The sequence below is a fragment of the Haplochromis burtoni genome, unplaced genomic scaffold (assembly GCF_018398535.1).
Source record: "Haplochromis burtoni strain Fernald_Lab_line unplaced genomic scaffold, NCSU_Asbu1 Contig_578, whole genome shotgun sequence".
Classification (NCBI taxonomy): Eukaryota; Metazoa; Chordata; class Actinopteri; order Cichliformes; family Cichlidae; genus Haplochromis; species Haplochromis burtoni.
The window spans coordinates 100,705-119,160 of record NW_024582939.1 but is presented as its reverse complement, the minus strand read 5'-3'; the positions used below and the strand labels follow the sequence as shown (position 1 = coordinate 119,160).

The window sequence follows — 18,456 nt, the reverse complement described above, 5'->3', positions numbered from 1 at the left end:
AACAAATCTAAAAAGTACTGCTTAAAGCGTCTCTCGACACTTTACAGACTCTTGCCTTTTGCTCCTAATCCTGGGCACTTATTGTAGAATCATTGCTCTTAGTTGTTCATTTTCACTCTTTTTTTCTCTTTCTCATAATGACATGCCCCCACACACTCTCACAGATGTTTTTTTTTTATGATCTTCACCCAATGTAAATTGTTAACATTTGTTACACTTAGAGGCTAACCTTGAAGTGAACAATAATGGTTTCATTCCTGGTCAAACTGAAACAAATGACAGAAGTGTGGCTGCTGTAGAAGTCATCCATTCTGCATCAGTCATGCAATACTAGAGTCTGTGCTTTCTTATTATTATTATATTAATTCATTGATTGATAATATTGATATTGATTGTTTCCATTAACTAGTCACTAAATATATCTTTTTTTTACTCAAAAAATGGTTTCTGTTGCTGCAGATAACCTATAGTCTGACAAAATCTACATTCACTTGTGTTATAAATAAAGACTGTGTGACAAACACAAACAAGAAAAAAAAACAATAAAGGTTGCTTCTTTTTTTGCATAATTATGTCTAGAAACATGCTTGTATTTACCTTCTTGGCTCCATCGTAGTCTATATTGTTGTTATCTAATATTGTAGTAGTGTTTGTAGCATCAACATCAGTCACAGAGACGGATGCGGGGACAGTAGGTACCCCAAGGATAATAATGTTGTCAAACTTAAGGTTGTTTGGGTCATTGTAACCATTGTTGGTCACCTGCATCGTCAGTGTTCCCTACAAGACAGCAGACTATGATTATGACACAGTCACATAATTTGACCTTCTAAAAATGATCCCAGATTTGCAAATTGAAAACACACACTAAGTTTAGTGCCATGCACCCCAGAGTAATGTAATGTAACGTAATGTATACATTAAACATCCAATTTAGTCCTCAGTGCAGTTTAAAGCATAAAAAACGTTTGATCCAGCAATACTTTAGCATCCCAACATTGGTCAACCATGAGTGGTAAAGTGGAATGAAAAAGTCAAAATTCTTGGGTGGTTTTGAACTTTAGACTTAAGCTCAGATTGAAAGAAATATGTTGGCTCAATTTGAAAGAAAGGATGTATGAACTTGTGTGGGAAAGTTACCTGGGTAACAGTGAACTTGTAGTGGATGTAGTTGCTATTCTTAACTGTGTCTGTAAAGAGAAGCACACGCAGAGCTTTATCTTTGTCACAGCACTTGAACACAAATGATGCATAGTTACACAGCAAAGTGTAACAGCTTCAGCTTGTTGATACGTATGAGCTAACTGAAGGTGATTGGCTAATATCCTTTTTTTGTACTCAAAAAGATAAGAACTTTCATTTGATGAAAAAAAACGTATCCAGAATCCAGTCAGTGGTAATAGCAATACACAACATACTAGCAAACAGACAAAAAAAAAAAGGAAAAAAAAAAAAAAAAGGAGACAATACCTCGGGAATCACCGTCATCCCAAAATAGCTCTCCAGCTGCGCTGTCATGGTCATCAAGAGCAATGATCAAACCCATGGGATTACGCCGACTAGTTTAATATACATAAACACACATAAAATTACAAATAGCGTTCACATGAATAAAACAAATGCACCAAATGTAAGAATACAACGTTTGCCATTATGTACATGTTTGTGATAATCTGTGTGTGTGTGTGTGTGTGTGTGTGTGTGTGTGTGTGTGTGAGTGTGTGTGTGTGTGTGTGTGTGTGTACCTGTATGTTGTGGTGACATTAGGCTTCTGTGTTGGGAGGATTGCTCCACCCCTGATGTGTAATCCAAGCTTCTCTGCTGGCAGGTACATTTCAACATGCCTTTTGCGGTCTCCCACTTGTTCCATCTGATCAGAAGGATAGCAGAATAAAATATTAATTTAACTGAATTCCCTCTTGTGGGCAAAAGAATCTATGCGATGCAGACTGTTTTTCCTTTTTACTGAAAAAATATAATTATTTTTATACCATACATATGTAGGGTATGTAATTTTAATCGCTTTTTACTTCATCGTATTTAATCAGAGTTCACCGATCTTTTAAATCAGTTAGTCATCATCAGTAATTGTTAATCAAACTCTAGTCTCATACTATAAGCAGAGCGGGGGGTGGGGGGGGGGGGGGTTATTCACAAATGAGTATGTAAACACATGCAACAATTATGAAGTGACCACCCTGTAATTTATAAAAGACATCTGATTTGGAAACAAACTAACACTGGGCCTTTTGTGAGGGTGTTCTCCTGTCTCACCCTTTACAACAGGCTTTATGAAATCTGGATGTTAAACTGGCTTTCAAAATATTATAATGATAAACTTCACATTTCTCTCTGTCTCTCTCTTTTTAAACGTGTCCCTCCATTCATCTCTGGTCCAGTTAGAGCTCAGCTGTTTGATCCCCTGAGGACTAAATCCTCAGAGCAGCCTAAAACTATTTAACAAAAAAAATCTCTTCCTTTTCTCCTTTTTACTTCCTTCCTTCACCGTGTCCTGTTTTTTCTCTTGTGATGCTCTAATTCTTTTTTTTTTTATCCTGTTTCCTCCATTCCCACTGAGCTCTATGTGAGGGTGTGTCCGGGTGTGCTTGTGTCAGTTTCTGTGTGTGCGTGTGTGTCATTTTATGCAGTACAATATGGGCGTGTGTGTGGGCTAGAGTTAGTGGAGCATCTATAAGCAATTTCAGATCTTATCTCCCCCTCACTGTCTGCCTTAAGGAGGTCTTCTCTAGCCCTCTCTTCTCTTTCTCCTCTTAGTCTTGCAATCTTCCTCTTTTCTGCATACTGTAATTTTCATTTCTGTTGCCTCTTTCTCATCCTCTCTATTGTTTATGCTTTCCTCTGTCTCTGTGTAATTGCGCTAGCCATCCTTTCCCCTTTCTTTTCATTCAACTCCCATCCCATCTGTTTTGTTCTCATCTGAGTGCTTCTCCAGTATTTCTTTGCTCTGTAACTTGTTTTTCATGGTCATTTTCACTACATCATTGCTCCCCCACCCTTCTATCCTCCTACCCAGATAATCACAGGGGACCAACCAGGACAAGGGGCCGGCAGTAAGACAGCCAATCTAATCGTTCATCTGATCAGTGGGTGCTTTACATCGCCACTGTGACGGCTAAATAAGGTCCCAAAGGAACTTAACACCTCTTTTATCTCTCTGTCAGGGAAATAGTCTTTCTCTTTTCTTCCTTGTCCCCTCTCTCACTCTTTGTCCTCATTCCTACTCTGTCTTATCACTTTAGTCTCTCAGTCTCAAAACAACAACTTGAGGCATCAACTTTCATGTGACAGGTTGTGCTTTACATGTTTTTGTGACAAATATAACATGATAGTGATAAGCCCCCCCCCCAATGAGATTTTTAAGGAAGCTGTTTTTGATTGAGAGTGTATTATATTGAAGATATTCTATTATTTTGCTTCCCTAAATGGGATTTAAAAACTGCCTATACTGTGATGTCTGAAGTTAAAACCCAGCTTTCCTGCATTGTGGGTTATACACAGTTTTATGACCATCAAACCATAAAAAGAGTGCAATTTATGAATGTGCACTTAACTTGGACAACCTCCAGTAAGCCTCTGGTAGTTACCTTTGCTATTAAGTAAAGTGAACATTTTAGCAAGAATTTAAAGAATTGTGGTTTCTACAAGTGTGTAAATTAATGTATACAACTCCATTAAAGGCAGTAGTTGTGCTACTTTACAAATACAGTTACAGACCCATATCTAACAGATAGTCTAACAGATAGTTGTGCTACTTTAGAGGAAACATTTCCAATGAGGAAAAAATATCCTTACCGTCTCGTAGTCGTACCACCGAGCATCAGGTAGATATGCCGACACCTTATCCACACCCTACAAAAAACACAAGAACACAACACTTGCATGACTATCTATTTGCATATATCTCCAGAGAAAGTGCCTCGAAGAAAGTGAGGATAGCCCTTTCTGCTATATATAACTGCAACGTAATTGTAAAAATGAAGATAAAATGTCCCCATCAAGTAAACATGTTCTTAAATTGCCTATCATCCAATACAGAGTTTCCACACACGCCTTGTGACATTTCAGTCTACAATACTATGATGTAAGAGACGATGGGAAAGACGGCATCAAGCAACAACTGATAGGTGACAGCCTTTGATGGCTTAAGGTGGTGGACAGACGGGGGCAATCAATAGACGAGCACCAAGCCTTTGATAGCATTGTCACTTCCCTGTTCTTTGTGACAGTGCAGAACAGAGGGAGAGAGAGAGAGAGAGACATTCACAGGGGGCACAGCTAAAGAAAGCGCAAACTACAGGTCCTTCTCAAAAAAATTCTATATTGTGAAATACAGTGTGACAACTGCACAGGCCAAGGCCTGTCATGGGCACTGATGGCAAAAGCATCTCCCTTCCAATTACTCTCTCACCTCCTCTCTCTCTCTGTCTCTCTCACGCTGTCCTTTTTGTGGACTGTTAAGGTCTGTCATTAGGAACATGAAATAGGGGATTCAGGAGGACAAGAAGAATAGTGGCGAGGCATATTTAAACAATGACAAATAACACCAAATTATTAAATTTGAGAAATAAAAGAAAAAAACAGGACATAGTAAAAGAAGAAAGACTAAAATATGATCAAATATATAGAAATAATGGCCTGCTAACCAAATTAAATGACTTAACACCCCCTTAAGGGCCACAGATTCACACTTTGACGTAAATCACCAGCCACAACTGCTGCACAGCCTGTAGGATGACAGCCTGGGGAAATGGATGCTCCCCCTATACCTCGTTTTCTGGTGTCGGATTTGCTCGCGGCTCCTATCACTCACACCACTGACTAACGGGAAGGGACTGCAGGACTTAGCATGGTTGCTAACTGCGTTTGATAGGGAAACAGCACGAAGCCTGTATCCTTATTTGGAGCACTGAATCTCAGTTAGCTATAAGGTAAGATTTGATCAGGTGAGCCAAAGATTCATACTGGCAGAATGATCAGATGGCAGCTGAATTAAATGAGAGCAGCAGAGAGAGAGAGAGAAAGAGAGGGAGAGTATGAGACACAGAGTGAAAGAGAAGTGGGATGAAATGAAATGGGATCACAAGGGTGAGTAGACAGCAGCTGATTAAGAGAATGCAGATGAGACGAGGGAGCCAACGTTTGATGAAAGGATGAGCTGAAAAGAAAAAGGGAGAAACGGGCATGAGAGTAGAAGTATGGATGAAGACCAGAGGGGATGACAGAGATAGAGTGCAGGAGATCTCTTCAGTTTATCACAGAGATCAAGGTTAAAGCATTGATTGATCTGCATGATGGAGAAAGCATCATTAGAGAAATGGATAGGCAAGTAGACAAAGGAATAAATAAAGAACAGATAGAGTATAGTAGAGAATAGTTAAAAAGGTGAGTGTAGAATATCAAGGGTTGTTAAAGATCATCCTTTGACCATTGATGATATCTCTTTATATTGCCCTTTAGAGCATGACACAGCCGTCACATATAGTGAGTATACTCTTGCCACCCGAATCCTTTTGAAAGTGCATACAAGAGGACAAAAACACTTCGACAACACTGCAATATAACCCTTCTTAAGCTGATTAATCACATGAAAACAATTTTCATGGTAAAAGAAAATTTACTGTTTTTGTCTAAACAGACAGAAACAGGGGCATCCATTAGGGCGCTGGGCTCTGTACCTGAACATTATTTGCATGGCATTGTTTTCCAAAATGGTGAAACGAAAATTTAGACCCTTTTGTAAAAGTCATAACCTTACATAAATGATAGTACAAAAGTTTTAATGTCCATGTATGCATAAATAACTATGCAGACTGGTCAGGATCATACACTATATTGCCAAATGTTTTCACTTACACATCCAAATGACTGAATTCAGGTGCTCCAATCCCCTCCATGGCCACAAGTGGCCACCTATGCATGCTGACTAACTCTACAAATATTTGTGAAAGGATGGGTTGCTCTAAGAAGCTCAGTAAATTCCAGCGTACTGTGAAAGGATGCCACCTGTACAGCAAGTCCTGTAGTGAAATTTCACTCACTATGAAATATTACACAGTCAACTGTTAATAGAGTTGAGGCTCAGGTGTGAAATGTATGGTTTTCGGGGTTTTTATCGGTTTTCAGCGTTATTTTGTTATCGTTTTTATCTTTAACTCGGTCTTCATGGGTCTTTTCACGTGTGTTATGAATAAATCTTTTTTTCGGTACCGGTACTAGTTTTATTTTGTTGTATTTTTCCGCAACACCTTAAAGGCCGGTCTGTGAAAATATTGTCGGGCATAAACCGGTCCGTGGCGCAAAAAAGGTTGGGGACCGCTGATCTAAAGAACAGTGGAATGGATTTCCATGGCTGAGCAGCTACAGCCAAGCCTTATATCACCTTATATCACCAAGCTTTGTGCAATGCTCACCATTGCACAAAGCAAGGTCCATAAAGACATAGATGAGCAGGTTTGGTGTTGAAGATCTTGACTGGTCTCCACAGAGTCCTGACCTCAACCTAATAGAACACCTTTGGGATGAATTAGAGCACAGACTGTGAACCAGGCCTCCAACATCAGTGTCTGACCTCCCAAATGCTCTAATGGTAAGCTCTCAAACCTTGTGGAAAGCCCCCCCCCAGAAGAGTTGAAGCTGTTATAACTGCAAAGGGTGGGTCGACATCATATTAAACCCTATGGATTAAGATGCGACGTCACTCAAATACATATACATATGAAGCCAGATAAGCAAATACGTTTGGGTATAGAGCAGTGGTCCCCAACCCCTGGGCCTCGGACCGGTACCGGTCCGTGAGTCGTTTGGTACCGGGCCGCGAGAGTTGAGGCTCAGGTGTGAAATGTATAGTTTTCAGGGTTTATCAGTTTTCAGCGTTATTTTGTTGTCGTTTTTATCATTTACTCGGTTTTCCTGGGTCTTTTCACGCATGTTATGAATAAATTTTCTTTTTTTCGGTACCGGTACTAGTTTTTTTTTTTTGTATTTATCCGCGACACCTTAAAGGCCGGTCCATGAAAATATTGTCGGGCATAAACCGATCCGTGGTGCAAAAAAGGTTGGGGACCGCTGGTATAGAGTGTACGTTTAAACGCATGACCTCTATAGGTCAGGCTCTGGAAGATGACCCTATTTACCCAAAGTAACCCTGCAGTTCTTCCCATTGCCACCTACAGACAAAGACAACATTGTAAAGCAAATGTTTAATCTAACTCCTGAATAACTTTACCTACTGTAAATTTATTCAAGGGCATGTCTTCACCATCACAAGGAAGGTCATATTTTCCCCTCCTTGGAGGACTTCTAAACATTTCTCTCTGTTCAATTATCAGGGCACTTTGATGGAAAGCACATTGCTTTTAAAGAGAAGGGAAATGAGCAGTGAGTCATAATTGATGCCCCAACACACCCACTGATAATGGATGTCTTTTTATCCTATCCTGTTTCCAACTGCACAACAGCAGTTGAATTGTGTCTCTGGCTGTGAAGGCATCCCAAATAGGTGCATTTGTCTTGGTTCACAAAAATAACATCCTGCACAGTTGCCTCATGCTTCTTCCTTTCCTTTCCCTATACTCTGTAAGACGTAAACTCTAAAGCATCACAAAGCCCCCCCCCCCCCCCCCCCCCCACACACACACATACACACACACAGTTCTTGTATTAGAAACTTTTTTCACAATTACACTGATTGAAGTTACTTCATCCTCAGCCCGACAATGAATCCAATTCGCTTTCCACTATTCTGTAATTCACGAGAGGCCGCACTAAATTGCTTATTATTCAGGCCACTTTGACATGACCGCAATCACTGCATATGCACACATACATATGTGCCTACAGGCACACACATTTACATATGCAGGCAGCTGCACGCATGCACACACACACACACACACACACACACCAAAACCCAAGCGCACAGACACACACACACACACACTGAAACAAACACAAGAGTACACACTCTATCTACACTTCTAATCTGCTCGTAATGAGGTCAGTGCTCTCATTAGAGCTCAGAGAAAAGAGGGAGGATATGGAAGAGAGAAGAAAGAGGGATGAGAGTAGGGGAGGGCAACAAAGAAAATCCCATGTCATGTTTTCCCAGTGGAGGTCACGCTGTGTGCGTGTGTGTGACTGTGTGAGTGAGTAGCTGTTCAGCTGCAAGACATGTTTCTCCATTTTCTATGTACATTTCTTTAAGTAATGTGTATGATGTCATTTTGACCAAAGTATTTTCATATGTATATGTATTCTGTTTCTGATATGTCTCTCTCTCTGTGTTTTAACTTACTGGATCCAATACAGGTGTGATGAGCAGGTATTTTCCCCAGAGGAACTGGCGATCTACTGTCCAGGTTTCGCTGTCAGAATAGAACCTTGGGCAAGGAAGAATATATATTAAATTAGTCATCTTTGTCATTATGCTGTGTCCAGCCAAAATGTAATTAAACTACAGACCGTACATTTTATTTTCCAGTTTATGGTTTAGAAAAGCTTTAGGATGTCTATGCTTTGTTACAATTCTAAACTTTATCTTAACATTAAATTAATGTTCACCCTTTGATTTTTCTAATTTATTAGTTCATGTCTTACTAGATCACATTTTCCATGTTTTACCCTGGCTGGCTCATTTAAGCTGTGTGGCTACTAATCTCCAGTCCGTTTCTTCCTGTTGAACTCTACAAGTAGCTCGTAGAGTCATGCATATACTTTACAACTTGTCACTTGGATGCCATTATGTTTTGTTAATGCCCTTGGTGTCTTTTTGAATGGTGAAAGGGATGAACAGTTGTACTGCAACACGGTCCTTGTACTTCTCGCTATCTGTTTATCATGTGGTTTGCTAGTTGTCTGATTGCCAAAACATTTTATTTTTCTTGTGCTTTTAAAAATAAAACCACTCAAACAGGAGTGTATTCACTCGATTTGGAATTGCTGTCTTGCCAAGGTCTTAGTTTCTGTTGGCATGTTGTCCTTTCATTCATTGCCAGTGACATCACTTTTTAGTTTATAGGCCAGGGTTGCCAGGTTTCAGCTACTAGCTTTCAGGCACTTGGAACAGAGCTTTTCACTATGTAAAATTGCTCATTTTCTTTCTTTAGGAAAAAAAGGAAATCAAGGAATTTTTGTTTTTGCTTGCCTTGACAGTTGTTTATACTGTCTATTTCCGTCTTGGTGGGAGTATTTGTGGACAGAGTTACGGTATAGTAGCATCAGGTTGTTTGGATAACCAGGAAGTTATCCAAACAACATGATGCTAGTCTTCTCTTTGCTCCTAGATACACCTTCAGAGGTACTGTGACATCACCTATGACCTTGCAGATGATAATGTCACACTCTTCTGTGGCATCAGAATGATGGTAGTGACCAAGACAAATGCCCTATTATTGAATAAATTACTTTGCTTGTATGCAACTAGCACAGTGCCCACTGTCACAGGAATCACAAGGACATCAACAAATATGGATGTCACCATCGTTGGAGGTTGATTTATCAACTATGTTGTGTGATCTGGTCATTAGGAGGTCACAGCAGTGTAATATCATCTGTGATCTGTCAGATGATGCCAAAGTGACCTAGCTGAGATGAAAAGACATCCACTCCTCAGAACGCCCCGGTTTAGCACTGCACTTACTGAGGTCTCCAGCAATACACAGTATGAAGTACATGAGAAATACTTTTGGAAGATTTAAGGTTTTGGTGGTTAGGAATAGGTATTTGTGAGGTATGTCCACAGGTGAGTCGAAGCAACTGCAGTTTATTTGTGTCGCTGTTTGAATTGGTAGCATAATGACTTAACTCAATAGTAGATGGGACTTACTCATGCAGAACAGGACGTACAACAGTCTCTCCTGCAGTGTGGGCTTTGTAGAATAGCGTGTAGAGGTAAGGCAGAAGTGTATAACGTATGTTCAGGTAATGTTTGGAACTCCGGACCAGTGCTGAGTCAGCACCATATACAGCTGGATCCTGAGGCTGGAGACAGAAAGATGGAGTAAGGGAATGGTGTTAATGAACAAGAAATAATAGAGAAAATAAAACACATATTTGTCCATTAGTTACTGAAAAACAATGGGAACGAGATAAGATGGCAAAGGAGGGAATATGTTTGAGCAAGAGAAGGAAAGAAAATCGCTGAAATTAAAGGAAGTGAGTGACGATAAAGCAGTAAAGAGGAGGGATGAGAAAGTGCAAAATTACCATGAGCAAATACACATTAACCTTAATCATAATGAATAACCACAAAATTACCTTTGCATTGGAGCAATCTAAAAGTACAGTTTATAAAGACAAAGAGCAAAAGAAAAAAATAAATGAAAAAGTGAGAGAAAGAAACAGAGGTATGATGTTAATTTGATGACAGTGGTAAGTGTGGTAAGTGTGAGGGTGATTAGCTGCTTACAGGCCGTGGTCCTCTCATCTGGCTAATCATTTATGCCTCCAGCAACTCTGACAGTCTGATGAAAACTCATTTGTGTCTGTGTGTGTGTTTGGACTATCTGTATGGGATGTGATGAGCGCCATGATTAGGGCAAAGCAAAGGTCACACTTTAGCTGTCTTGTTTAGTGGAAATTGTACATCAGATTCATCATCATCGTGTCCCTGTCTTCAAGCAAGTACTATCACCAACCCCCACCCCAAACGGAAAATGTTGTGGGAGCATCAGTTTTCATGCGATTCAATAGTGTAGAATGATTTTTCGCATAAGCCATTTGTGTTCATCTGTATAAATAGCTCAGTGGCAATATAAGCACTCTTCTAGGCTCAGCAGGCGCCTTCCCTGTGTTTCTCAGTGACATTAAGCCACTGATCTGACCTGTGATATTTAACGTTTTAGCCTGCTTGTTAAATATAAACATAATTTTTACTCTGTTAATATTACCACCTGTTGAAAATCATTGTCACTGAAAATGAATACTGACTCTCTTCTTGAAGAGCGATTGTCCAGTCAGAAAGTTAAGAAAGGCAGTCAGTGCAATACTGCAGCTGATGTGGAGAATCCACCATATTGCAATAACTTTATGTATATCAATATCAATTCCTTTAAATTTCATTGCACCATTGAGATTGTGAGTAATATTTTATTTCAGACTAAAATGTTGTGTTTTTCAGCAGCTTGCATCCTCAGTGTTAAACACCGGTTCAGCTGTACTTGCACCAGTGAGGTGATAATCTCCACGGCTACAAAAAGTTTTTAACTGCTCGGATTTCATAGCACCTATACAATGTTATGGAATAATGTGTATACCCTGCAGTACTTTGCACCAAACAGCAAAGTTGTAATATATAGATTGACAATCTAATATAATAAATCTGGGAGTACCTTGTACCCCTCAGCGTTGTGGTTCCGACTGAAGGGGTAGAAAGCCCCGACCTGCATCCAGCGACGACACAACTCCTCAGTGGAGTCATCAAAGAAACCGCAGATGTCAGCTCCAATCTGAAAAACATTTACAATGACATTTAGCCAGAACCTACAGGTTCAATTCTAACAACATCCTAATATTGTTATATCGGAAAAATCAAACTGGAATAACATTTGACAAACTCTGAGAAAACTTGAACTTGAAAACAAAAGATCTCTAGATTACTAATGTTTCATTATGGCCTGGTTAAAAAATGGTCCAACTGTAAGGTTAACAAATCTCTTGTAGCACCAGTGTGATAACTGCCTTTATATTTATCTTCTAAAATGCCTCTCTTCATGCTGGCTCCATTTAGTGAGGATTTACTGGCAAACAGTAGATGTGGGTTGTAATCTTTATTTACATTAATTGCTTTCATGGAGTCCAAGAAAGAGACTTCAGTCAAAGGCCAGTCTGCAGAGACTGTTTGCTTTCTATTGTTTACTACCGGCCACATTTTACAACAGCCTCAATGGGAGGGAATCGATCCAAATCCTATTTCTCCTGCTTTCTTTCCGTCTTTCTCTCTGCGTTCGTGTGAGCGTGTGTCTACTGAGGAACCCAAAATCTGCTTGACACAGTCCCAGCAGGAGAAGTTGGCATGTATATATGACTACCTGCTGTACACAGCTGGAGGCGTGTGCATGTGTGTGTTTGCATGTGCACTGGACTCCCTGTCGTTTTCTTACTGCTGTTTGAAATCTGCACACTAGCGATACACACAAGCAAGTACAAGGTCCACTCGGTTACTGGCTAGGAGTGTGTTTTCTGAACGTGGTGTTGTTCCAGGAAAGAAAACTGCTGTTGGTGCAGACATTTTAATGGATCTTATTCAAGACACACTTCTTCTTGTCTGCTGTTTGAAATTATGACGGAGCATACATCCCAATGACAACTAAATCTTTTTTAAAAAAAGCAAAAGAGAGAACCATCCAAGTGCCAGAAACACACGCTAACAAACAGATTAAGTTCTATTCCTGGTTCTGGAGCTTTCTGTAGAGTACAAATGACATATATATATACATATACACACATATATATATACACATATATATATATATATATACATAGTAAACATACAGTGGGGCAAAAAAGTATTTAGTCAGCCACCGATTGTGCAAGTTCCCCCACCTAAAATGATGACAGAGGTCAGTAATTTGCACCAGAGGTACACTTCAACTGTGAGAGACAGAATGTGAAAAAAAAATCCATGAATCCACATGGTAGGATTTGTAAAGAATTTATTCGTAAATCAGGGTGGAAAATAAGTATTTGGTCAATAACAAAAATACAACTCAATACTTTGTAACATAACCTTTGTTGGCAATAACAGAGGTCAAACGTTTACTATAGGTCTTTACCAGGTTTGCACACACAGTAGCTGGTATTTTGGCCCATTCCTCCATGCAGATCTTCTCGAGAGCAGTGATGTTTTGGGGCTGTCGCCGAGCAACACGGACTTTCAACTCCCGCCACAGATTTTCTATGGGGTTGAGGTCTGGAGACTGGCTAGGCCACTCCAGGACTTTCAAATGCTTCTTACGGAGCCACTCCTTTGTTGCCCGGGCGGTGTGTTTTGGATCATTGTCATGTTGGAAGACCCAGCCTCGTTTCATCTTCAAAGTTCTCACTGATGGAAGGAGGTTTTGGCTCAAAATCTCACGATACATGGCCCCATTCATTCTGTCCTTAACACGGATCAGTCGTCCTGTCCCCTTGGCAGAAAAACAGCCCCATAGCATGATGTTTCCACCCCCATGCTTCACAGTAGGTATGGTGTTCTTGGGATGCAACTCAGTATTCTTCTTCCTCCAAACACGACGAGTTGAGTTTATACCAAAAAGTTCTACTTTGGTTTCATCTGACCACATGACATTCTCCCAATCCTCTGCTGTATCATCCATGTGCTCTCTGGCAAACTTCAGACGGGCCTGGACATGCACTGGCTTCAGCAGCGGAACACGTCTGGCACTGCGGGATTTGATTCCCTGCCGTTGTAGTGTGTTACTGATGGTGACCTTTGTTACTTTGGTCCCAGCTCTCTGCAGGTCATTCACCAGGTCCCCCCGTGTGGTTCTGGGATCTTTGCTCACCGTTCTCATGATCATTTTGACCCCACGGGATGAGATCTTGCGTGGAGCCCCAGATCGAGGGAGATTATCAGTGGTCTTGTATGTCTTCCATTTTCTGATGATTGCTCCCACAGTTGATTTTTTCACACCAAGCTGCTTGCCTATTGTAGATTCACTCTTCCCAGTCTGGTGCAGGTCTACAATACTTTTCCTGGTGTCCTTCGAAAGCTCTTTGGTCTTGGCCATGGCGGAGTTTGGAGTCTGACTGTTTGAGGCTGTGGACAGGTGTCTTTTATACAGATGATGAGTTCAAACAGGTGCCATTCATACAGGTAACGAGTGGGGGACAGAAAAGCTTCTTACAGACGACGTTACAGGTCTGTGAGAGCCAGAGATTTTCCTTGTTTGAGGTGACCAAATACTTATTTTCCACCCTGATTTACGAATAAATTCTTTACAAATCCTACCATGTGAATTCATGGATTTTTTTTTCACATTCTGTCTCTCACAGTTGAAGTGTACCTCTGGTGCAAATTACTGACCTCTGTCATCATTTTAAGTGGGGGAACTTGCACAATCGGTGGCTGACTAAATACTTTTTTGCCCCACTGATATATATATATATACTATATCTGTAGTAATTTATATATATATATATATCATATATACATATATATCTATCAAATTATTATATTATAATATATATATATACTACATATATATATACTATCTAGATATATATCTATCTAGATTATATAGATATATATAGATAGATAGATAGATAGATAGATAGATAGATAGATAGATAGATATAGATATATATGTTTTCATTCTTCAATGCTTTGCTGAAGTGAAAATAAAAACTTGAATGGTCAAATTTATTTGTCTTATCAAATGATTTTGAAAACATATATATATATATATCTATCTAGATATATATCTATCTAGATATATATCTATCTAGATATATATCTAGATAGATAGATAGATAGATAGATAGATAGATAGATAGATAGATAGATAGATAGATAGATAGATAGATATAGATATATATGTTTTCATTCTTCAATGCTTTGCTGAAGTGAAAATAAAAACTTGAATGGTCAAATTTATTTGTCTTATCAAATGATTTTAGCTATTTTAAAAATGATATGACCATTACATGACCTTCTCTGAATGTTTGCTACTCACATAGGGTATTCCAAAGAGGCCAAACTCTAGCATGCCAGGGATAGCCCATTTTATGTCATTCCAGTTGGCACCATTGTCCCCCAGCCAGTGACCTGAATATTTTCCCACACCTGGAAAGGAGGAGCGGGTCAGCAACAGGGTACGGTTTGCTCCAAAAACACGCTGCAGAGCTCTGTGGCAGAGAATTCAACAAGAAGACAAGCAGATGATACAGGGTCATTAAGATAAAAGGACAATGGGACAAAAAAGAGAGTCAGAGAGAGCAAAAGGGAGAAACAGATATCGCATGCATATGCACAAACACAAAAGATCAGAGAGAAAGATAGATAACGCAAGGAAGCGTAGCCAGAATTGATTTACCACTACACATTAATATTTTATTCAAACAAAATCGAAGCATTATCAATCTCCACGACAATATAAAGCCCTGATGATGTTTACAAAATGTGTCTCCTGCCAGTAATACATTTTAATTAGTAGACTAAGAAAGAAGAAAAGAAATGAGTAGGAAAGCTGACAAAAGAATGATGAGCTAGCTTTAATACCAAAACAGTGCGTCAGCAAGCTCACTTCAGGGAGCTTGTATTTCATGCTCTTGAGTGGGCTGTGTCTGTGTATGTGTGTGTTACCATATATAGGCAGATTGTTTCTTGTGTGAGTGTAAATGTGGTTACGAGGGTAGTGATGTAACTTCGGAGAATTGACATGAGCAGAGTTTAAACATTAAATAAAAGTTAATAAAACATTTGCCACACTGAGGAAAATGCAAGGCTGCGAAATGGTTTTATGAGATTTTTTTGTTAATGATTTTTATTGGCATTCAAGTTAGCTCTTAAAGCTTATGCACTGATGAGTCAGGATACACTAGCAGAAGAATATTACAGTTTTATATTACTTTAAATTACTGGCTGCATTGTTAGGAAAATTTGACATCTAGGTTTCTGATACAGATCAGCAGCAACAGTTTCCTTCACCATTATTCTGGATCCACAGTGCTGTCTTAGGTCTACAAATTGTATTAAACCAACCTGTCAAACTGTAACTTTGAATCATGTTTCTTGTAGGGATGGGTATCGTTTAGGTTATATCCGATACCGGTACCAAACCGGTACTTTTGAAACGGTGCCGGTGCTTAAACTGTGCTCGAACCGGTGATTAAAGAATGAAGAACACAAACTTTGTCCAAAAACCTCTCATGTTCAGCTATTTTTTTGTAAAAAGATAACAATGTTAGCCTTTTCTGCAGCTATGGGGCATATATGGTTTCAGTCTTGGCTGGAAAAAGTGCTTAAACAATGGAAAAAACACAAACTTTGTCCAAAAACCTCTCATGTTTAGCTGTTTCCACTTTTTCTTTGGTCATTTTAGCCTTTTTGGCCAGGGTGAAGGGAGTATCTGCCATCAAACAAGAAGACAGCCGCATGTAACTACGATGGTTTGCTAGTTCACCTTACCTGCATTAATGTAATAACGTGGTTAGCCTACTCAACGTAAATTACACACGAACAACATTAAGCTACTGACCCAGAGAAGAATGGCTGCTGCTGCCATCATCATCCGTCATCATTTCTGCTACACTGGCAGGGCTAGGGGCCAGGACTCTCCTCTTCGGGTTTTTGGGGGATGTTGCTAACTCCGGGTCCGATAACAGGCACCACACCCGCAGTAGATGTGCTCGATGTGAGGTCTCGCAGCAAGCTATCAAATACGGTGCAGTTCTCGGCTTTTAAAAAGTTCATCTTAAAGCACTTGTTGCAGGCTGCTGAGTTTGCATCTTTTGCTGTGAAGTACAGCCAGACTTTGACCGCTTCGCTTTGGGCATTTTTAATCTGTAGCTCTGGTCTGGTTACTACCGTTTATGTCAGAACCGGTACCCATCCCTAGTCTCTTGGTTCTTTAAATGCTGGCTGGGTAGGAAACTTTATTATATTTTCCCCAGTGTTTTTCTGTCTGCTGAGTATGTTGTCTCTAAGAAGAACTCCCACTGCATTGCGTTGGACTGCAGGTAGTGATGGTAGGCCTTGTTATTTTCTCTGGAGGATCAGCAATGGGCTCAGAGGCCACTGTAATAAGAAATTGCAGTAGGCCAAAAAATGGCTCATACACATCTATGCCAAATTCAGCAAGGTTGCTGAGAACAAGGACTACTGTAGTTCAAGACAATGGAATTGGAGCCCTTCAACAGCATTCAGATAAGGAAATAAGATGAACCAATGCTAACTGGTTAGCAAGTATAAAACATTAATAATAATAAACCTGAGTATGGTGAAGCACTTTTTTATCCCTCCTCAACAGATTGCTGGCACCGACAATATATTTAATACTCCTTTCTAAGTTTGTGCACATAATGGGTCATTAAACTGTTTCAGCGCCAGACTCCAATGAGAAATTCATTCAAACACACTGGAAACTAGACTCATTAAAACAAGTTTTCGGATTTAACACATTGAAGTCAAGTCAACTGCTCTGAACTTTAGCACAATGGGTCAGTAACATCTGATTCTACAACTCTTCATTTAGAAAATTATGTAAATGGTAATGGTAAATGGCCTGCATTTGTATAGCGCTTTTCTAGTCCTTAAGGACCCCAAATCGCTTTACACTACATTCAGTCATTCGCCCATTCATACACACATTCACACACTGGCGATAGCAAGCTACATTGTAGCCACAGCTGCCCTGGGGCGCACTGACAGAGGCGAGGCTGCCGGACACAGGCGCCACCGGGCCCTCTGACCACCACTAGTATGTATATTACATTGTGTATTTTGAGTTTCCCAGAGTCTCAATATACTGAATGGGTGGCAGAAAGTTGGCCTTCCTAGCACAACCTGAACTCTTCCTGTCATTGATTATTGATGTACTCACTTTTCACTAGCCAGCACCATAGAGTACCCGTACAGACTGTGGACATCATAATGGTTTCCCCAAGACTGCTTGGCATCCATACACAGAGTCTTACTGTACATCAAGTTGTCGAGAATGTCTGAGGGAGAGAAAAGATAAAGGAGTGAAGAGCTGGAACAAGGGGTGAGGAGGCATGAAGAGAATACGAAAAAACAGTGATGGTGTTGCGATGAAGTAAAAGGACAGAAAGAATGAGATAGACATTGATGTATACTCCTATAGGATGTCAGAGCAATGAGGAAATGGCAGAAAAGAGAGCAATGCAGGAAGATGCCTAAGGAGGAGGGCAATAACAAGGATGGCATCAGGGGAGCGTGCCGTTTCCAGTTATGATCATCCTATCTGGGACACAGTCAGAATAAAAGACATGGCAGAAGAGTCATTTTCAAAATTCTTCTTAAGGGATCTACGATTCTAGATGAGTTTTCTAGAAAACCATCTAGGATACACTGTGCATGTACGATGACAATAAAGGACTTTTCTATTATTATGTGTGCTAGTGTAGCTAATTTATCAAGTTGTGTACAATATTTGGGCGATGACCTGCATTTCTATGGTATCCTTTGTTTCTTTGTATTAAATGCATACCAGTATGGCTAGTTTTCACAGAAAAGGCAGAAAATGGGGAAAAAATGAAAATCATTAAAACCTGCATCTTTTACTGACATGTGCCCATTTTGAATTAGGTAGCCACAAAATAAGTAAATAATTAACTTAATTAATAATAATACTAATATTTAATAGATTACTAATTAAAAATTATTATAATTAATTATAACTGCAGAGTTTACAGGGAGTGCAGAATTATTAGGCAAATGAGTATTTTGTCCACATCATCCTCTTCATGCATGTTGTC

The 18,456-nt window shown here is 39.8% G+C and overlaps 1 protein-coding gene across 2 annotated transcripts in view; it reads right to left on the bottom strand.

Annotated features, from left to right (window-relative positions):
• The window catches only part of LOC102311972 (sucrase-isomaltase, intestinal), a 64,890-nt gene that overhangs the window by 26,371 nt on the left and 20,063 nt on the right, over window positions 1-18,456 (bottom strand). For both annotated transcript variants that reach the window (XR_006053041.1, XM_042214513.1), the window contains exons 15-24: window positions 17,562-17,679; window positions 14,694-14,865; window positions 11,349-11,465; window positions 9,845-9,999; window positions 8,315-8,399; window positions 3,814-3,870; window positions 1,746-1,870; window positions 1,471-1,559; window positions 1,141-1,190; window positions 598-780 (exon numbers count right to left, since the gene is read on the bottom strand). Coding sequence is in view for 1 of the 2 variants with exons in the window: in XM_042214513.1 (XP_042070447.1) it covers window positions 598-780; window positions 1,141-1,190; window positions 1,471-1,559; window positions 1,746-1,870; window positions 3,814-3,870; window positions 8,315-8,399; window positions 9,845-9,999; window positions 11,349-11,465; window positions 14,694-14,865; window positions 17,562-17,679 (1,151 nt within the window). In the remaining variant the exon portion in view is untranslated. The remainder of the gene's footprint in view (window positions 1-597; window positions 781-1,140; window positions 1,191-1,470; window positions 1,560-1,745; window positions 1,871-3,813; window positions 3,871-8,314; window positions 8,400-9,844; window positions 10,000-11,348; window positions 11,466-14,693; window positions 14,866-17,561; window positions 17,680-18,456) is intronic.